At 68.9% G+C, this 18,923-nt stretch overlaps 1 protein-coding gene across 6 annotated transcripts in view; it reads left to right on the top strand.

Annotated features, from left to right (window-relative positions):
- The window catches only part of ABCA7 (ATP binding cassette subfamily A member 7), a 40,030-nt gene that overhangs the window by 15,120 nt on the left and 5,987 nt on the right, over window positions 1-18,923 (top strand). For 3 of the 6 annotated variants that reach the window (XM_075902642.1, XM_075902644.1, XM_075902646.1), the window contains 28 exons: window positions 622-844; window positions 1,394-1,615; window positions 2,081-2,285; window positions 3,181-3,297; window positions 3,740-3,911; window positions 4,672-4,803; window positions 5,145-5,284; window positions 6,118-6,255; window positions 6,766-6,953; window positions 7,186-7,258; window positions 7,750-8,039; window positions 8,449-8,497; window positions 9,213-9,320; window positions 10,739-10,893; window positions 11,197-11,321; window positions 11,431-11,529; window positions 11,882-12,074; window positions 12,308-12,402; window positions 12,733-12,765; window positions 13,384-13,489; window positions 13,656-13,730; window positions 14,485-14,654; window positions 14,734-14,911; window positions 15,450-15,565; window positions 16,037-16,181; window positions 16,558-16,681; window positions 16,880-17,009; window positions 17,580-17,700. In XM_075902642.1, the coding sequence (XP_075758757.1) occupies window positions 622-844; window positions 1,394-1,615; window positions 2,081-2,285; window positions 3,181-3,297; window positions 3,740-3,911; window positions 4,672-4,803; window positions 5,145-5,284; window positions 6,118-6,255; window positions 6,766-6,953; window positions 7,186-7,258; window positions 7,750-8,039; window positions 8,449-8,497; window positions 9,213-9,320; window positions 10,739-10,893; window positions 11,197-11,321; window positions 11,431-11,529; window positions 11,882-12,074; window positions 12,308-12,402; window positions 12,733-12,765; window positions 13,384-13,489; window positions 13,656-13,730; window positions 14,485-14,654; window positions 14,734-14,911; window positions 15,450-15,565; window positions 16,037-16,181; window positions 16,558-16,681; window positions 16,880-17,009; window positions 17,580-17,700 (3,922 nt within the window). The remainder of the gene's footprint in view (window positions 1-621; window positions 845-1,393; window positions 1,616-2,080; window positions 2,286-3,180; window positions 3,298-3,739; window positions 3,912-4,671; window positions 4,804-5,144; window positions 5,285-6,117; window positions 6,256-6,765; window positions 6,954-7,185; window positions 7,259-7,749; window positions 8,040-8,448; window positions 8,498-9,212; window positions 9,321-10,738; window positions 10,894-11,196; window positions 11,322-11,430; window positions 11,530-11,881; window positions 12,075-12,307; window positions 12,403-12,732; window positions 12,766-13,383; window positions 13,490-13,655; window positions 13,731-14,484; window positions 14,655-14,733; window positions 14,912-15,449; window positions 15,566-16,036; window positions 16,182-16,557; window positions 16,682-16,879; window positions 17,010-17,579; window positions 17,701-18,923) is intronic. The other 3 variants (XR_012896677.1, XM_075902647.1, XM_075902645.1) reach the window with 2 other exon arrangements.

Below are 18,923 nucleotides of genomic sequence, written 5' to 3'. Positions count from 1 at the left end.
GAATCGGTCCATATCCCTGTGTATCCGCCTGCTCCTCCACCCCATTCCCTGCAGCGCCCCCTGCTGGCTGGGGCAGGAATCGGTCCATATCCCTGTGTATCCGCCTGCTCCTCCACCCCATTCCCTGCAGCGCCCCCTGCTGGCTGGGGCAGGAATCGGTCCATATCCCTGTGTATCCGCCTGCTTCTCCATCCCATTCCCTGCAGCGCCCCCTGCTGGCTGGGGCAGGAATCGGTCCATATCCCTGTGTATCCGCCTGCTCCTCCACCCCATTCCCTGCAGTGCCCCCTGCTGGCTGGGGCAGGAATCGGTCCATATCCCTGTGTATCCGCCTGCTCCTCCATCCCATTCCCTGCAGCGCCCCCTGCTGGCTGGCATAGGAATTGGTCTGTTTTCCTCTGTGTCTACCCCTCTGCCCTATCACTATTCCCTGCAGCGCCCCCTGCTGGCCAAAGCTGCTCTCTGCTCCAAAGCAGCCTTGTGCGGAAGCTTCCCCTGCCCTTTGCTGTCACCCTGGGTTGCAGCGGCGTCCTGCGCACGGTCTGGCTCATGGGGCGTTGCCCCGTCGCTCTGTCATGGGCATTGAAGGGTTAACACGTCTGCTCCCCTCGTCCCCCCCAGCTTCCTGCGGGTCTTGAACCGCTCGCTGCCGCTCTTCATGACGCTGGCCTGGATCTACTCGGTGGCCATGATCATCAAAGGGGTGGTGCACGAGAAGGAGGCCCGCCTCAAGGAGACCATGAAGATCATGGGGCTCAGCAGCAGCATCCTCTGGCTCAGCTGGTTCATTAGCAGCTTCATCCCCTTCCTCATCAGCTCCTCCTTCCTCGTCCTCATCCTCAAGGTCCCGTGGCAGGGCGTGGGGGAGCCGCGGGGTGGGGCTGAGGGGCAGGAGGGGGAGCAGAGTCCGATCTGGGCGTGGGGGAGCCGCGGGGTGGGGGCGCGGGGTGGGGCTGAGGGGCAGGAGTGGGGCGCAGCGTCCGATCTGGGCGTGGGGGAGCCGCGGGGTGGGGCTGAGGGGCAGGAGGGGGGAGCAGCGTCCGATCTGGGCGTGGGGGAGCCCCGGGCTGGGGGCGCGGGGTGGGGCTGAGGGGCAGGAGGGGGGAGCAGCGTCCGATCTGGGCGTGGGGGAGCCCCGGGCTGGGGGCGCGGGGTGGGGCTGAGGGGCAGGAGTGGGGAGCAGCGTCCGATCTGGGCGTGGGGGAGCCCCGGGCTGGGGGCGCGGGGTGGAGCTGCAGGTCGGGGGTGAGGAGCACCGTCCGATCCAGGTGTGGGGAGCTGTGGGGGGGCTGTCGGTGAGGACTGAGGGGCAGCAGCACAGCTGTGGGGGCTGGCACAGCAAGAGGGGGCTGGGAGTGCCGGCCCCAGCTCTGACCCGTGCCCCTCCACGCAGCTGGGGGACATCCTGCCCTACAGCGACCCCGCCGTGGTCTTCCTCTTCTTGGCCGCCTTCGCGGTGGCCACCATCGCCCAGTGCTTCCTCATCAGCACCTTCTTCTCCCGGGCCAACCTGGCCTCCGCCTGCGGCGGCATCATCTACTTCTCCTGCTACCTGCCCTACGTGCTGTGCGTGGCCTGGCGCGACCAGCTCACCTTCCCGCTGCGCCTCTGCGTGGTAAGGGCGCCCGCCCCGCCCTGGAGCCTCGGCTAAGGGGCCGCGCCCCCTCGCTGGCGCCCTCTCACCTCCGCCGCTCCGCGGGCGACTCCCGAAAGCTCCCGCGCTGGGCCAGCTCTGAGCGCGAGGGGGCTGGGGCCGTGAGCGCCCGTCGTCCTCCCCCGGCTCCACTCGGGAGCAGGCAAACGCCTGACGGTCCCCGTCGCTCGGGCGGACGCGGTCGCACGTCCTGGGCGGTCTCGGTCCTGCTCCAGGTGCCCCTTTCGGCCTGGCTCCCATGGGCTCTCCCTGCGCGGGTGCCCAGGGGTCTCAATTCTGAAACCCAGTCCTTAGCACCCCCCAGGCCGGCCACTGAATGGGCAACCCCCAGCCACGGGAGGTGGGTAGCTGGGTCCCCTGGGGAGCTGCACCCGAGGCTGGGGCTGGGGGTTGCTGGCTCTTGCTTCCCCTGCCTTTCCCCCCCAGAGCCTCCTGTCCCCCGTGGCCTTTGGGTTTGGCTGCGAGTCCTTCTCGCTGTACGAGGAGCAGGGCACGGGGATCCAGTGGCAGAACCTGAACTCCAGCCCCGTGCCGGACGACGCTTACACCTTCGCCACCTCTCTGACGCTGCTGCTGCTGGACGCGTGTCTCTACGGCCTGGCCACGTGGTACATCGAGGCTGTCTTCCCAGGTCAGCCCGAGGGGCCAGGAATGCTCCCCCGGGCCGTGCCCCCGACACAAGCTTCACCCCCTATGAGCTGCCACTCTGTGAACTGCGTAGGCCTCCATAATAGGGCCCCCTGGCTCCATTCTCACAGAGGCAGATCGCCAGGGAAAGAGCTTAGCTGTTGTGTGTCATCATTAGGTTCCAGAGTTAACACTCCAGTGGAAATGAGGAAGGGCCACTTGTATTTTTTCTGAGCTCTTTACTGCCTGCAGACTCGGACAGATGGCTCCGGGCCAGCCAAACCCAGATTCTTTCGTACCTGTCAGGGCTAGAGACCTACGGTTGTTTTCTTAGCCGAGAGCTGAGATCCTGGAGCGCAATTCCTAGACCCCAGGCAGCCCAGTTCTACCCACCCTCCAAATTGGAAACAAAAGTGTGAGCGCCTCCCTCTGGCAGCGGTGGGGGTTACACCCACGGGCCTGCCCCACGCCTGCTTGGGTGGCAGGAGGACTTGAAACGGGGTCCCCTGGATGCCAGACAGACTCTGCTCCCCTGTGGCAGGATTATGGGAGCTCCGTGCCCCGGGGTGGGGGGCGGAGTGCCACGAGGAGTGGGCTGTGGCCATTGGTCACCCCTGGGGGATCCCGAGCCGAGCCCCCTCGTGCTACCGATCCGTCGGCTGCTTTCACCAGCCCCGGGCTCTCAGACCTCTGGGACCCCGGCCTCTTGGGGCATCCTGCTGGGGCAGGGGGACCGGGACGAGCCAAGCAGCGGCCCGTCGTAGGCAGACGTGTGGCCGTGGCCGGAGTCGGGGCAAAGCCCCACGTGGAAAGGACCCTCGGCCCCCGGGGGAGAGAGGAGAAAGCCGGAGCCCCCGCCCCCACCCCGCTGATCGGTGCCCTCCCCTGTCTGTGCCCAGGTCAGTTCGGGATTCCCAAGCCCTGGAACTTTCCCTTCCTGAGGAGCTACTGGTGTGGGGAGTCGCCCCCCGATGACTGCCCCCTCCTTCCAGCCAGCTCCCCGAGCGCTGCGCAAGGTAGAGGCCCATCCGCGGCAGAGGCAGCGTGGGCTAGGGGCTGGGCTCTGGGAAGGGAGGAGGGGCCAGCTGGTTCGAGTGGGGGAGCCGGAGTCTGGATCCCTGGGTTCTGCCGCGGGGCTGACGGGGCGGAAGGGGGAGACGTGAGGCAGGGGGGCAGTGGCAGCCCCGAGGCGCCGATTGTCCCCCCCAACACTGAGCAGAATCTGCTGGTGGCCTGGCCAACTGGGGGGACACACGGGGAGCCCTGCCACTGGGGGGCAATGGATCCCTTTGGCCCCTGGCTGGGCCCGTTTTGGGGCTCGCTGGTTAATTCAGCCCCAGTCCAGGGGCTGTGCGGGGCAGGGGGGTGGCTGGAACCCTAACCCCCTTCCCCCGCGTTCCTGCTGCCCCTGCGGGTGGCTGGGCCGGGCCCCTGCTGACCTGCCTCCTGGCCTTCCAGAGCTGCTGGAGGCGCCGTCCCCGCAGCTGCGCCCGGGGGTCTCCCTCCACCGCCTGGTGAAGCTCTACGGCAGCAGCCGCAAAGTGGCCGTCGACGGGCTGAGCCTCAGCTTCTACGAGGGGCAGATCACCGCCCTCCTGGGCCACAACGGGGCCGGCAAGACCACCACCATGTGAGCCGGGGGGGCAGGCCCCAGGGGCAGCCTGCGCAGGGCGCCGGCACCTGTCACGGGGGCGCGTTTCTCGTGGCGTTGGGCCCAGCGCGGCCCCTGGAGCTGGGGGAAGTGGTCGTGGTGTGCCTCAGTTTCCCCAATGGAGAGAGTGATTGTGAGCTGGCTTTGTGCAGCCCTGTGGAGGGCTGTTCTCACATGTGGGATGGGCGGGGGTCTGTGCTGCCGGGACCTAGCGGGGGGGGGGCCCAGGGCACGGCTAGGGGACACGCACGTGACAGAGGGGATCGGGCCCAGTTTGGCCTTGGTGGGCCAGCCTCCGACCGGCCGTGGCAGGAGGGAGGGAGAGTCGGGCCCGGTAGGAGCGGACGTGAGCCCCTCTCTCTGCCGCCGGCACGTTGGTCGGGGGCCGGCGCCGGGCGTGTGGATGAACAACCAGGGGAGGTGCCGCAGGGGGAGCTGGGTGCACGTCTCAAACCATCGGGGGGGCCCGTGCGCCCCTGGGGGCTGGACCCTCACCAGCTCTGGAGTAGCCCCCTGCCGCCAGGGCCGACACCCGCCGGGAGAGGGGGGTCCAGGCCTGGGAGCTGGGGCCCGGACAGGGGATGCCGGGGGCCGCCGTGGGGAGCAGAGTGAAGAAACAGCCTCCCGCCCCAGCCTGGCAGGCGTCCGCCCAGTGCTGGCAGCTGGGGCCGGGCGCTCGGAGTGCCCCTGGGGCGGTGCCCCCCTCTGAACTCCTGGTGTCCTGCTCTCCCACCCCCAGGTCCATCCTGAGCGGCCTGCTGCCCCCCAGCTCCGGCACGGCCTACGTCCTGGGCCGGGACATCCGCTGGGAGATGGACGCCATCCGCCGGAGCATGGGCATGTGCCCCCAGCACAACGTCCTCTTCGACATGTAGGCCGGGGGCGGGGCGGGGGGGAGGGCAGAATTCCCAGGGCCCCAGTGGTTGGAGCCTGGCCAAGGCCGGATGCTGCTCCCCCCCAGAGCAGAGCGCACTGGAGACGCCACCAGTCCCTCCGCAGCAGCCTCAGCTCGGGCAGCCTCTTGCCTGTTGAGTCCTGTTCCCGGTGCTGGGCGGGGAGAGGGGCCTAATGGTTAGGGCACTGGACAGGGGCTGGGAGTCAGTGAGGAGCGTTCTCTAGTGGTTAGCGCAGGGGGGGGCGGGGCATCTGGATGGGACTGCAGGGGGGGTGCTTCTTGCCCTGCCGGGTGTCACCCCCCTCCCTGCCCCGCAGCCTGACGGTGGAGGAGCACATCTGGTTCTACGGGCGCCTGAAGGGGCTGTCCGGGGCGCAGGTGCAGGAGGAGGCGAAGCAAATCATCCAGGACGTGGGGCTGCCCCACAAGCGGCGGGAGCAGACCAAGAACCTGTCGGGTGAGTGCCCCAGGCTGGCGGGGGGGCGGGACATGGGCTGGGCTCGTGGGAGCCTGGGGTCAGTGGGGTCAGGACCCGATCCTGGCACGCCAGGGGCAGAGCTGCCTTTCAAAGGGAATGAGAAGCCCCGTCCAGTAACATCAGGGCCCCACGGAGGGTCTGTGGGCTCCGGACACGGCCCTGCTCTCTCCCATCACCCTTCGCTGCGTCTGACACGCTGGCTCCTCGGCAGCCCAGGCCTGGCCCTGTGCCCGGCGCTGCACAGACACGGTCCCAGCCTCGCCCGCGGCCGGGGGGACTGCATGGGTGATGGGGCTGTGTGGCCGGGGGAGGTGCGTGGCCGGGGGAGGTGCGTGGCCAGGGGGCTGCGTGGCCGGGGGAGGTGCGTGGCCAGGGGGCTGCGTGGCCGGGGGAGGTGCGTGGCCAGGAGGCTGCGTGGCCGGGGGAGGTGCGTGGCCGGGGGAGGTGTGTGGCCAGGGGGCTGCGTGGCCGGGGGAGGTGCGTGGCCAGGGGGCTGCGTGGCCGGGGGAGGTGCGTGGCCAGGGGGCTGCGTGGCCGGGGGAGGTGCGTGGCCAGGGGGCTGCGTGGCCGGGGGAGGTGCGTGGCCAGGGGGCTGCGTGGCCGGGGGAGGTGCGTGGCCAGGGGGCTGCGTGGCCGGGGGAGGTGCGTGGCCAGGAGGCTGCGTGGCCGGGGGAGGTGCGTGGCCAGGAGGCTGTGTGGCGCTGCACGGACAGTGGCACTGCATGGCTGGAGGGCTGCGTGGCCATGGGAGCTGCGTGGCCTGGGGCTGTCCCAAGATCCCTGTAACACTCCCCCCGTTGCTCCCCGGGCAGGCGGGATGCAGCGGAAGCTCTCCGTGGCCATCGCCTTCGTGGGAGGCTCCCAGGTGGTCATTCTGGATGAGCCCACGGCTGGCGTCGACCCCTACTCCCGCCGGGGCATCTGGGACCTGCTGCTGAAGTATCGCCGAGGTCTGAGCGAGGCGGGGGAAGGGAACAGCGGGGGTGGGGTCTCCAAAATGGACCGTTCTCCCCCAGCCCCTCCTGTGGGGCCTGTGGGGTCAGGCGCTCTGGGCTTTCCGGGGAACTGAGGCAGGGCTCTGGGCCCCACGTGGCCGGGAGGGAGGCGATGAAGAGGGCTGTTTGGAGCAGAGGGGGAGGAGGTGGGGGGGTCCATCAGGCTTGGGGGGGCTCCACAGTTCTGGCAGATCTGGCCCTGGGGCCCTACCCCAGCGTGGGCCGAGGGTGGAGGGAGCATGCGGCGCAATGAAGCAGTTTGCAGGGTGTAGCTACGCAGGGGGTCCGGAGGGGCCTGCAGCCCGGGGGGGGGTCTCTGGCTCCGACCCCCCCGTACTGTCAGCGAGCTGCCTTGGGGGCCCGGGTGGCGCTGCCCTGCAGGAGGCGCTGCCCGAGCCCTGGGGGGGGGGGCTATGGAGGCCCCCCCGCCCCCCGTGCCCCCACAGCTCCCTTCTCTGCCCCCAGGCCGCACCGTGATCCTCTCCACCCACTACATGGACGAGGCCGACCTGCTGGGCGACCGTGTGGCCATCCTCGCCCAGGGCCGGCTGCGCTGCTGCGGCTCCCCCCTCTTCCTCAAGGCCCAGCTGGGCACCGGCTACTACCTGAGCCTGGTCAAGCGGGCGGCCCCGGGGCTCAGCGCCAGCAGAAAGGTGAGGCTGGGGGAGGGGATCCCTGGCCCACCTGCCTGCCCTTGCCGGGGGGGGCACCCCCACGGGGGCCGGGGAGTCCCTAGAGCTAGGCAGGTGGGGCCGTGCGTGTGTACTGGGGGGTCCTAGGGAGTCCAGCGGGGGGGTCCCTGGAGTTGGGAGGCGGAAGGACTCACGTGGGGCCCTTAGGGGGCGGGCCTGGGGCCCACGTCTCTGACCCTCCCCGTCCCTGCAGGACGACAGCGATTCGGAGCGCAGCTGCGACACCGGGCTGGGCAGCGAGCCGGGCAGCGAGGCCAGCGCCGGGGGTGAGCAGCGCCGGGGGGGGGGCCGTGGGGAAGGCGTTTCGATCCCCCCAGCTCCATGGCTACCCTGCGCCCCAGCTGGCACGGGCAGAGAGCGCCCCCTTGTGGTCACCCTGGGGCACGGCCAGTCCAAGCTTCTCCCCGGTTCCCAGCCTGGGGGGACCCCCGATGGCCGAGCAGGCGAGGTTTCCTCAGGGGCTCCCCAGCGCCGCCGTCTCCACGGTGACTCCCCCGCCCCGGGTATCTTTCTCCAGGCTCCTGAACCTCCAGGCAGCCTTCTCCCCTCCCCCTTCTCCGCCCCAGGGCAGCTTTCGAGGGGCACCTCCCACGCCCTGTCTCATCCTGCAGTCCCTGGCTCCCCCCTTGCCCTGACCCACCATGCGCCGGGGGGCCTGCGCTTCCTTGTGAACCACACGGCCCCGTCCAGCTCCAGCCGTCTCCCTAGGCGGGGATCCACCCTCTGCCCGGCTCAGCCCTCACCCTAGATCCTCCAGCCCCACAGAGCCTCCCCCACGTCCCGTGTCTCCCGATGGGAGCTGAGCCCCCTTCACCCGGCCATCCCTGCCCCGCTGTCTGTGCAGACGTGCCGCAGCTGTCGGCCCTGGTCCAGAAGCTGGTCCCCGGCGCCCGGCTGGTGGAGGACATCGGCCAGGAGGTGCTGTACGTCTTGCCCTACGGCGGCGCCAAGGACGGGGCCTTCGGGGAGCTCTTCCGGGAGCTGGATGCCCGCCTGGGCGAGCTGGGATTTTCCAGCTACGGGATCTCGGACACCACCTTGGAGGAGGTACGCCAGCCCCCGCCCACCGGCCGTGCCCCGTCCGCACCGGGCACCCTACCCCAGTGTCGCACGGGGCAGCCTGGGCGTGGTCCCTCTGCTCGTGGCATGTCCCACTGCTCCATGCGTCAGAGAACGGGTCCCCCCCGCAGCTCACCGGGTGGGGCGCGGGAGAGACAGCGAGTGCAGGGCTGCGGGAAAAGCCAGCTGGGCTGGATCGGGATGGGTTTTCCCAGCTGGGACGTGGGAAGGGGCTGGAGAAATGCAGCCGTGTCTGCTTTGGTGGCAGCGGAGCCTGCGGGACTCTCAGCCAGGCCCGTGGGCTCTGGGCCGCTCCCTGCCCTGCGACGGGGGCTTGCTGCGGGCCCACAGCCGTCGTGTTCCGTAAAACCCCTTTCCGCTGGTTCTCCCTTTGCAGATCTTCCTGAGAGTGGCTGAGGACACAAGAGTGGGTGCAGACCCCGCAGGTAAGCGGATTGGCCCCCTCTTGGGTCCTAAGTTAACAGGCGAGTTGAAGGTGGATGCCAGTGCCCGGACAGCCGAGGGGATAACAGCCCTACTACTAGTGCTCCCTGAGGGAGCGCTCCTTTAGCTCAGGAGATAGAAGCATGTCATTAAAGGGTGAGAGGTCTGGGCCAGCTGCACCACCTCCTGGACTGGAGGCGGCTGTTCTCTGCTGCCCTGGGGATGGGGATCCCCCTGCAACAGAAAACAAGGCTCCGCATCGGGAGCTGGACTGAGTCGTTCCCCCCAAAGGCTGGGGGTGCAGCCAGGTCTCCCACCACCGGGCTCACCGGGCACTCAGTCGGGTGGCTGGTGCGGGGGGCTTGGCCGGGTGAGACAACACAGGCCACCTGGGGCTCGAGGCAGCAGGGGGGACAAAAGGGGCAGTTTGCCCTGGGCCCCCAAACCTGAAATTGGCCCTTACGAGGGAGAGGCCGCAGGACAAGCGGGAGCTGTGTTGCTCCCCTTGTGCCCGGTGGCGGCGCCTGGAGCAGGGAGCTAGACCCACCCCATGGCTGGGGGCGAGTGGGGGGCTGCGTAAAGGGTAAGTGTCTGGAAGGATGGGGGGAACCTCAGTGCAGATTTTGCCCCGGGCACCCCCCAAACCTCTGCACGGGCCTGGATGCCACGTGCTTTGTCTGACCTGCCCGTGGCTGATGCTCTGGCCTCGTCTGGCAGGTTTGGGGGGGGCCCTGCAGCGAGTGGGAACGGCAGCCCCAGCCTCCTCCGACGCCCTCCGGATGCTGAGCGAGAACGGGGACCCGGAGGCAGCCAACACCGAGCCGGGTAAGGGGCACGGCCAGGCTCCGGCTGGGGCTGGACTGTGCGGGGGGCTAAGCCCATCCTGACCAGCCTCCCACCTGCCCCCAGGTGCTTCTCTGCCCTTGCTGGCACCAGTGGCTGGGTATTGCCAGGGCCGTGCCGGATGGAATTGGGGGGGGGGGTGAAATTGTCGCGGATGTGGCTGATCGAGACCAAAAGGCCCGACCCAGGCGCCAGCGACCAGCTGGTTTCTGTCTGACGCTGGCCGGGGGGCCTGCCAGTCGCAGGAGGAGCATCGCCACCCCCAGGCGCTGGGTCCCAGAGCAGCTGTGCCCTGGGGAATCCCTCCCCTCCCCTCCCATTCCCTCCCCTGGCCCCGGGGAATCCAGCCCCTCCCTTCCCATTCCCTCCCCTGGCCCCGGGGAATCCAGCCCCTCCCCTCCCATTCCCTCCCCTGGCCCCAGGGGATCCAGCGCCTTCCCCCTTCCCCCCCCCTCCCGCCCCAGGGAATCCAGTCCCTCCCCTCCCCTCAGACTTTCCCTGCACAGGCGTGAGACCTGCCCTCTCTTTTTCTTTGCATTGAGTCCGAGGATCCAGGAAAGGTAGGTGGCCCCAGCAGCAGGGAGGGAAGGATCCGGAGCGGCCGTCCTCCCCGTGAGAGGGGTGGCAGCCTAGGTGGGGTCCGGCCCTGGCCCCCAAAGCCTTGTCTGTGCCAGAAAGAGGGACACGTATGGAAAGAGCCCGTGTCCGCCCTCCCCCCCCCAGCAGAATGGCACGTTCCCTCCCCCTCCGCCATGCACTGCCCCCCACGGCAGAATGGCACGTTCCCTCCCCCTCCGCCATGCACTGCCCCCCCCCAACAGAATGGCACGTTCCCTCCCCCTCCGCCATGCACTGCCCCCCACGGCAGAATGGCACGTTCCCTCCCCCTCCGCCATGCACTGCCCCCCCCCGGCAGAATGGCACGTTCCCTCCCCCTCCGCCATGCACTGCCCCCCACGGCAGAATGGCACGTTCCCTCCCCCTCCGCCATGCACTGCCCCCCCAGCAGAATGGCACGTTCCCTCCCCCTCCGCCATGCACTGCCCCCCCCAGCAGAATGGCACGTTCCCTCCCCCTCCGCCATGCACTGCCCCCCACGGCAGAATGGCACGTTCCCTCCCCCTCCACCATGCACTGCCCCCCCCAGCAGAATGGCACGTTCCCTCCCCCTCCGCCATGCACTGCCCCCCACGGCAGAATGGCACGTTCCCTCCCCCTCCACCATGCACTGCCCCCCCCAGCAGAATGGCACGTTCCCTCCCCCCCTTCCCTGCCCAAGACCCCTGCCCCCGAGTCACCTGGCTGCCCCGACACGGCTCCCTGGAGGCAGAGGGGCCGGAGCCACAGGCAGGACTGCGGGGGGGGGGCGCTGGCCAGGCTGACGGGGTCTCTCCCCACAGCCGAGGAGCCCCAGGAGACCGATTTCCTGCACGGCCTGGACGGCAGGGGCTCCCGGCAGGTGCTGGGCTGGGCCCTCACCCGCCAGCAGCTCCGGGCCCTCTTCACCAAGAGACTGCTCTACGCCCGGCGCAGCACCCGGGGCTTCCTGGCGCAGGTACCGCGGGGCCCCCCAGCCTGGGCACTGCGGGGCAGGTGTCGGGGTGGGGGTCTGGCGGGGGAGGGGAGGCCCGCTGAGAGCAGCGGCTGCAGGGAAGTGGGGCAGCGGGAGGGGGCACGAGGGGTGTGGCTGGAACGGGGGGGACAACGCTCCTGTGGGAATATCCTCCTACCAGTGGGTCAGGGCTTGTCCCTGGGGCCCTACCCAGCCCCGGGGGGTCCGGACTCCGCGCCGGGCCCCAGGGCGGCAGTGGTCCCCTCTCCTCCCTCCCCCCCCGTCCTGACTCAGCCCTGTTCGCAGATCGTCCTGCCAGCCGCCTTCGTGTGCGTCGCCCTCCTCTTCAGCCTGGTCGTGCCGCCCTTCGGGACGTACCCGCCCCTGGCCCTGGAGCCCTGGATGTACGGGCAGCAGTTCACCTTTCTCAGGTGCGGCGGCCCGGCCCGAGGGGGGGGGCGGGGGCTGGCGCTGGCCCCCCCAGGGCTGCGCCGGCCGGGAGCGTTCACGCCAGCGGCCCGTCCGCACCGTGTGTTTCAGTGACGACTCGCCGGGGGACCCCGACGCCGGGCGGCTCCTGGGAGCCCTGCTGGCTGAGCCGGGCTTCGGGACCAAGTGCATGAGGGATGCCCCGGAGGAGTAAGCACCCCCAGCCGGGGCCCGCCCTCCAGCAGCGCGTGGGGGGGGCAGTTACTGCCACGGGGAAGGGACCAGGTGAGGCGTCCCACCTGCCTACCTGCCAGGAGCCTGGAGGGGAGCCCAAAGTGGCTGCAGTTCCCCACGCTCGCCACAAGGGGGCGCCCCCGCACCTGTCTGGCTGGACATTCCTCTGCCCACCTGCTGCCCTGAGCCAGCCCAGATGTGTCCCCAGGGGGCCTGGGTCCCCCCCCCTCCCCCCCCGGAATAGGCAGCTCTGGGGCTGGGGCAGGTGGGGAGCGTCTCAGCAGGGGGCGCTAACCAGCAGCCTCCCCCCACCCGGCCCTGTTCACAGAGCGCCCTGCCCCCCGGCGTCCCACCCCCGGGGCTTCTGGACCCCCGAAGTGCCCCCGGCCCTGGCCGAGATCTTCCAGAGCCCGCACTGGACGCCAGACAACCCCTCCCCCGCCTGCGAGTGCAGCTCCCGGGGGGCACGGAAGATGCTGCCCGACTGCCCCGAAGCCGCGGGGGGGCCTCCCCCCCCACAGGTACCTGGTCCCGGTCGGGGGGGGGGGGGGTTCAGCCCAGGGGCAGGAAGCTGCCGGGCCAGGGACAGCATGGGGCTGGGGCCGTTCGGGGCTGGGTGGAGGGAGGTGGTTCGTGTCAGGCTGGGTCAGGGCAGGGGCCGGCCCTTGGCTCAGCGCGTCCCTGGGGCCCCTGCCCGGGCTGGTGCTGATCCCAGTCCTGTCTGTCTGTCTGCCGCCGTCTGTCCTCTCGCCAGGTGCAAAGGGGCACGGGCGACACCCTCCAGAACCTCACGGGCAGGAACCTCTCCGACTACCTGGTGAAAACCTACCCCAAGATCATCCGCCAGGGGTGAGCACCGGGGAGGGGGGCTGGCTCCCGCCTCCGCCTCTGCCTCCCACCTGGGAGAAGATGCAACAGCCCCCAGGCACTGCAGTTCCCCCACCGAGGCCCGGCTCTCTGCTGGGGCTGAGCTGGCAGCACAGAGCCGTGGCGGGGGGAGGCCGAGGGCTGACTGGGCCCCTCCCCAGGGCTGGGGCGCTGCTAGGGCCGGGGGGGCATCACTCGCCCTGCCCCCCCCAGCTGTTCCTGCTTGGGAACGAATTGGGCAGCTGAGACGCAGGGACGGGCCCGCGGGGCTCTGCTCACGGCTGCCCGGCCTTGTCCCTTGTGTCCCTGCAGGCTGAGAACCAAGAAATGGCTCAACGAGCAGAGGTGAGAAGGGTGCAGGGGCACCGGGATGGGAATTGCTTGAGTGCTGTAGTTACGGGCCTGGGCGCCAGGGCGCCTGGGTTCTGTGCCCTGCTCCGGGAGGGGGCTGCGGGTGAGTGGTTAGAGCGGGGTGGGGTAGGAGCCAGGGCGCCTGGGTTCTGTGCCCTGCTCCGGGAGGGGGCTGCGGGTGAGTGGTTAGAGCGGGGTGGGGGTAGGAGCCAGGGAGCCTGGGTTCTGTGCCCTGCTCCGGGAGGGGGCTGCGGGTGAGTGGTTAGAGCGGGGTGGGGGTAGGAGCCAGGGCGCCTGGGTTCTGTGCCCCGCGCTGGGAGGGGGCCGTGGGTGAGAGGCTCCAATTGAGGCTTAGCAGGATCTACTGCATGAAAGGGGGCTGGGCTGGCACCCCCAGCTCCGAGGTACCCTGCCCCCCAGCATCTCTGCCTATATGCCCATGCATGCAGCCTGCCCATCAGCATAGCGCCTGGTCTCCCTGCCATGTGCCAGTGCACCCGATCTCCCACTGTCACAGCCTGGGGGGGGGTCTCCCTGCCCTGAATCCTCTGGGGGGAGGAACATGAGCAGTGCACCCGGGCTCCTGACCCTCCCTCCCTGCCCCCGCCCCAGGTACGGCGGCATCTCGCTGGGCGCCCGTAGCTCGCAGGCCCTGCCGTCGGCGGCGGAGGTGGACGACGCCGTGCGGGGGATCCGGGCCACCCTGAACATCAGCAAGGTGCCGGGGGGAGGGGCCGGAGTCAGTCTGAGGGCTGGAGAGGGGGGGCGGGGTGGCCTGGGGGGGCAGGGGGAGGTGCCTGCGAAGCAGAGCTCCATGGCTGGGGGGGGCTCACGGGAAGGGCCTGTCAATCTGCGTCCAGGCCTGACCTCCCTTCCCCCCCAAGGGGAGCCCCTTGGACAGGCTGCTGGGAAACCTGAGCAGCTTCATCGAGGGCCTGGACACCCGCAGGAACGTCAAGGTCAGTTTGGGGAGGGAAGCCCAGGGGGGAGCTCGGGGGCCTGTCACCCTCATGGGCAGCAGCTTCCCATCCCCAGGACTCCGGGGTTCCGTTCCTGGCCCGGGGAGGGGTCCGCGGGAGCCAGGGCTCCAGGAGTCCGGGGTTCTGTTCCTGGCCCGGGGAGGGGGAGGGGTCCGCGGGAGCCGGGGCCCCAGGAGTCCGGGGTTCCGTTCCTGGCCCGGGGAGGGGGAGGGGTCCGCGGGAGCCGGGGCCCCAGGAGTCCGGGGTTCCGTTCCTGGCCCGGGGAGGGGGAGGCGTCCGCGGGAGCCGGGGCCCCAGGAGTCCGGGGTTCCGTTCCTGGCCCGGGGAGGGGGAGGGGTCCGCGGGAGCCGGGGCCCCAGGAGTCCGGGGTTCTGTTCCTGGCCCGGGGACGGGGAGGGGTCTGCGGGAGCCGGGGCCCCAGGAGTCCGGGGTTCCGTTCCTGGCCCGGAGAGGGGGAGGGGTCCGCGGGAGCCGGGGCCTCAGGAGTCCGGGGTTCCGTTCCTGGCCCGGGGAGGGGTCCGCGGGAGCCGGGGCCCCAGGAGTCCAGGGTTCTGTTCCTGGCCCGGAGAGGGGGAGGGGTCCGCGGGAGCCGGGGCCTCAGGAGTCCGGGGTTCCGTTCCTGGCCCGGGGAGGGGTCTGCGGGAGCCGGGGCCCCAGTCCGAGCTGTGCCCCGGAGGCGGCTGGCTGGAGGACGGAGCTCGGGGCTGAGTGTGGCCGTTCTGCTGCCGGGCAGGTCTGGTTCAACAACAAGGGCTGGCACGCCCTGGCGTCCTTCGTCAACGTGGCGCACAACGGGCTGCTGAGAGCCAGCCTGCCGGCGGGCGCGGAGCCCTGGCGCTACGGCATCACGGCCATCAACCACCCCCTGAACCTCACCAAGGAGCAGCTCTCCGAAGCCGCGCTGTGCGTACGGGCCAGCCTGGGGCGGGTGGGGGGAGCCTGGGGGCGGCTGGCTCATCCCGCTCTCCCCTCCCTGCGGCAGGATGGCCACCTCGGTGGACGTGCTGGTCTCCATCTGCGTGATATTCGCCATGTCCTTCGTCCCCGCCAGCTTCGTCCTCTTCCTCGTCGAGGAGCGGGCCAGCAAGGCCAAGCACCTGCAGATCGTCAGCGGCATGAGGCCCGGCGTGTACTGGCTGGGCAACTTCGCCTGGGACATGGTGCGGGGCCGGCGGGAGGGATCCCACAGATCTGAGGGCAGAGGGAGCCGGAGGGTAGAGCTCCCCAGCACAGGGTGCGGTGCACATTGGTGGGGGCTGCCAGGCGGGTCTCCCCTATGGGCAGGTGCAGGCTGGGGCAGGTTGTCAGCGGCAGGGATTGAACTGGGACTTCTGGATTGAAAGGCCGGAGCCCGGCTGCTTGTGCGAAAAGGGGGGGTGGTTTGCAGGTGGTTTGCCGAGGCCATGGCAGGCTCGTCCGCCAGGTGAGGCCAGCGGGCGACCCAGGGAGGCCTGTGGCCCTGCGTGGGGCTGGGTGGGAGAGGGGCCCCGAGCTGGGAGGGGCGGGGATGCTGCCTTGGGGGGGGCTGTGTCGAGCGAAGGCCATTGGCCAGGGCTGAGAGGGTCCTGCTCCCGGTCTGCAGGGGCCTTGGGGTGGTGGCTCGTGATGCCTCCGGCCAGTCCCCATTGGAATCCCCTCTCCCTGCAGCAACTCGAGGGGCACGTGGGTACCCACTGACTCCTCCGCCTCTCCCCGCAGTGCAACTACCTGGTCCCCGCCGGGCTGGTCATCCTCATCTTCCTCTGCTTCCAGCAGAAGGCCTACGTGTCTGCGGCCAACCTGCCCGCCCTGGCGCTGCTGCTCTTCCTCTACGGGTGAGGGCCCGGAGCCGTGGGGGGCCCGGGGCCCATCTGGCCCTGACGCCGGGGGAGCCAATTCCCTGTGCAGTCGGGCAGAGCAGCCGGAATCTGAGCCTGCTGCGTCTGGTGGGGCAAAGGGGTTCGGGCAAGTCGGGGGGGGGGGGACACACGTCAGCCCAGAGGGAGAAGGGAGCCGGCCCAGTACTGCCATGTCTATTCCACGGGGCTGGATTCCGTCTGAGCGAGGCTGAAATCTGCGAGCCCTGCCCTGGCTCAGGGCGTTGGCCTGGTCGGTGCCTCTCGCGGGCGGCTGCAGCCCGGCCTCACGGGACAAACCCTCGGGCTGCAGCTCGGCCCCCCCCCGGAGCAGAGCGGTTGTAGGACGTGTCCCCTCGTTGGCCCAGTGGGCTGGTGTCGGTGGCGCTTCGTCCCTCTTCGGGGGGGCTTTTGGCTTTGCTTCAGCTCCGTTCCTCTTCCCCCCACCAGCTGGTCCATCACCCCGCTGATGTACCCGGCCTCCTTCCTCTTCAGCATCCCCAGCACGGCCTACGTGGTGCTGACCTGCGTCAACCTCTTCATCGGCATCAACGGCAGCGTGGCCACCTTCGTGCTGGAGCTGTTCACCGACCAGGTGAGCCCTGCACCCTGCCCAGCCCCCTCGGGCCAGGCTGCAGCGGAGGGATGGGGCCCTCAGGATGCCTTTTGTCCCGCCTGCCCCTGGGGTGGGGTGGGAGACCCGGGACTACGAACCCACCACCCCACCCCAGGCGAATGCCCTATCCCCTAGGCCACGCCAGAACCCGGCCCACCGCCTTGCTCTCAGGATGCCCTGAGCTAGCAACGGCCCAGACCCCAACCCTCAGCCGGGGCTGGCCACGATGAGGGGAGGTCAGCTCCCTGGGGGCGGGGGGGCAGAAGGGAACCCCCGGGGGCGCCCCGCCCGGCTGGTGTTGGGGGTGCCAGTGGGGGCTGTCACCCGAGCCGGAGCCTTTTACTCCCCCGGGCAGAAGCTGAACGACATCAACCGCATCCTGAAGAAGGTTTTCCTCGTCTTCCCGCACTTCTGCCTGGGCCGGGGCCTCATCGACATGGTGAAGAACCAAGCCATGGCCGACGCGTTCGAGAGGTTCGGTGAGTCGCCTGAGCGTCCCGCGGGCGTCTGCGTTCCCTGGCGCGCTCCTCAGCAGCCTGTCTGGCCAGGCTCTTCGCCCGCGCCCGTCCCCGTGGTCTCTGGCCCTCGTGGCGCCCTGGCTCTGTCCTGCCCCCTGCCTCCGCGGCGCCACCCCCTTCCTCTCTGAAAGCCCCGCTGTCTGCCCCCCACCCCCGCAGGAGACCAGCGTTTCGTGTCGCCGCTTTGCTGGGACCTGGCCGGGAAGAACATGGTCGCCATGGCTCTCCAGGGCGTCGTCTTCTTCCTCTTCACCGTCCTGTTACAGTACAGGTTCTTCGTCACGCTCCGGTGAGGGGCCGGCGGGGGCAGAAATCCACCCTGCTCCCCAAGCCGCTCTGCCCCTCCCTGCCAAAGCCCCCACCCCCCGCTCCCAGCCCCCCACCCATCATGAGGGCAGCTCAGTGACGTGACCGAGGGCAGCTGGTGCGGCTACGTCGGCATGGGCTGCCACTCGCTCCCCCCAGCTGCCGTGGAGGCGCGCCTAAGGGATTTAGGAGCCTCCCTCCCCTGACTCTCTCCCATGCACCTATGTGGCCGGTGTAATTTCTGAGCCCGCTCACACAGGCCTGTCTCCACATTCGGGACCCAACTAGAGCCGCGGTTCTCAGCTCTCCCCATGGCAGGACCCTGCCCCCTCCTGCTGGGGTCTAGCTGGGACCCCTCCCATTCAGCAAACGGGGACCCCGACACGGCAAGACCCCTCCCCCAGATTCCAGCACAGTTTATGGCTCCACTGAGCCCCCTCTGCCCTGTGCTGGGCCTGAGTGTCATGGCAACCATGCGGCCAAGGCAGCATTCCCCGTGCTGGCCCTAGGGCCCGCGCCCTGCTCTGAACCGTCCCCCCCCGGTTCCCTTCAGGCCCTTTGCCCTGACGCTCCCCCCGCTGGGGGAGGAGGACGAGGACGTGGCCAGGGAGCGGCAGAAGGTCGCCAGCGGGGCCCGGCGGGGAGACGTCCTGGTGCTGCGTGACCTGACCAAGGTGCGGAGGGGGTGGGTGGCGCGGGGCAGCGACCCCCCTCTTGGGGCAGCCTGCTCCTCGACCGGGGGGGTCTGTGACTGTGCATCTGCCATTCCCCCCCCCCCCGGCGTGGGATGCGGTTCTGCCTGGCGCCACTTCCTGCCGTTCTCTGGGGACCTCTGATGAGGGTGAAAACACTTTCTCTGGCCAATTTCTCTCTTTTTGGCAGCTGTTCAGATGCTGACAAACCTCAGTTTGGAAATGTTGGCTCAGGGCCCCCCCAGGGACTACATCTCCCATGAGGCACCATGATCTCTCCTCGTCTTGGAAAGTCCCTGGCCATGGTGCATCATGGGAGTTGCAGTCCAGCTGGGGCCCGCACCCCACAGAGGGGGGTAATCACGTTTAGCTCTTCCCACGGGAGTGAGAGTGATCTTGGCATCATGGTGGATAGTTCTCTGGAAACTTCCACTCCACGGGCAGCGGCAGGGAAACCAGCAAACCGTCTGTTGGGGATCGTTACGCAAGGGCGAGAGAGTAAAACAGAGCGTATCTTATTGTGGCGGGAGAGGTCCAGGTTGGATATTAGGAAAAACTATTTCCCTAGGAGGGTGGGGAAGCCCTGGGATGGGTTCCCTAGGGACATAGTGGAGTCTCCATCCCTAGAGGTGTTTAAGTCTCGGCTTGACAAAGCCCTGGCCGGGTTGATTTTGTTGGAACTGGTCCTGCCTAGAGCAGGGGCTGGACTTGACCTTCTGAGATCTCTTCCAGTTCTATGATTCTATGATTTTTTAAGCAATTAAAATGTATCATTTACACCGTTAACTGATAAAACTGCTAGGGGTCATACCAGTAGTCAGTGAGGCTGGGACCGGTTATGGTTAATGGGTTAATGTGAGTTCACCAGTAAGACTAATGCTCACCGGTTAACCAGTTAACCTTTTATATCCCTAACTCAGATGAGGCTTAACTCCAGTCCTTTCCCTCTTCACTGTTAAACTGAAATTGATGCTTCTTCTGGGCTTGTTTTATAATCGTAGAATACTAGGACTGGAAGGGACCTCGAGAGGCTCTCGAGTCCAGTCCCCTGCCCTCAGGGCAGGACCCAGTATTGTCTAGACCATCCCTGATAATAATGTATTATTACCCCGCAGTTACACATTCAGTTACACATTTGTCAAGTCTCGGCTTGACAAAGCCCTGGCCGGGTTGATTTAGTTGGGATTGGTCCTGCCTAGAGCAGG

This window comes from Pelodiscus sinensis, chromosome 19, assembly GCF_049634645.1.
Source record: "Pelodiscus sinensis isolate JC-2024 chromosome 19, ASM4963464v1, whole genome shotgun sequence".
Taxonomy (NCBI): Eukaryota; Metazoa; Chordata; order Testudines; family Trionychidae; genus Pelodiscus; species Pelodiscus sinensis.
Note: the sequence above shows the minus strand (reverse complement) of the source record. Positions and strands in the feature narration are given on the sequence as shown.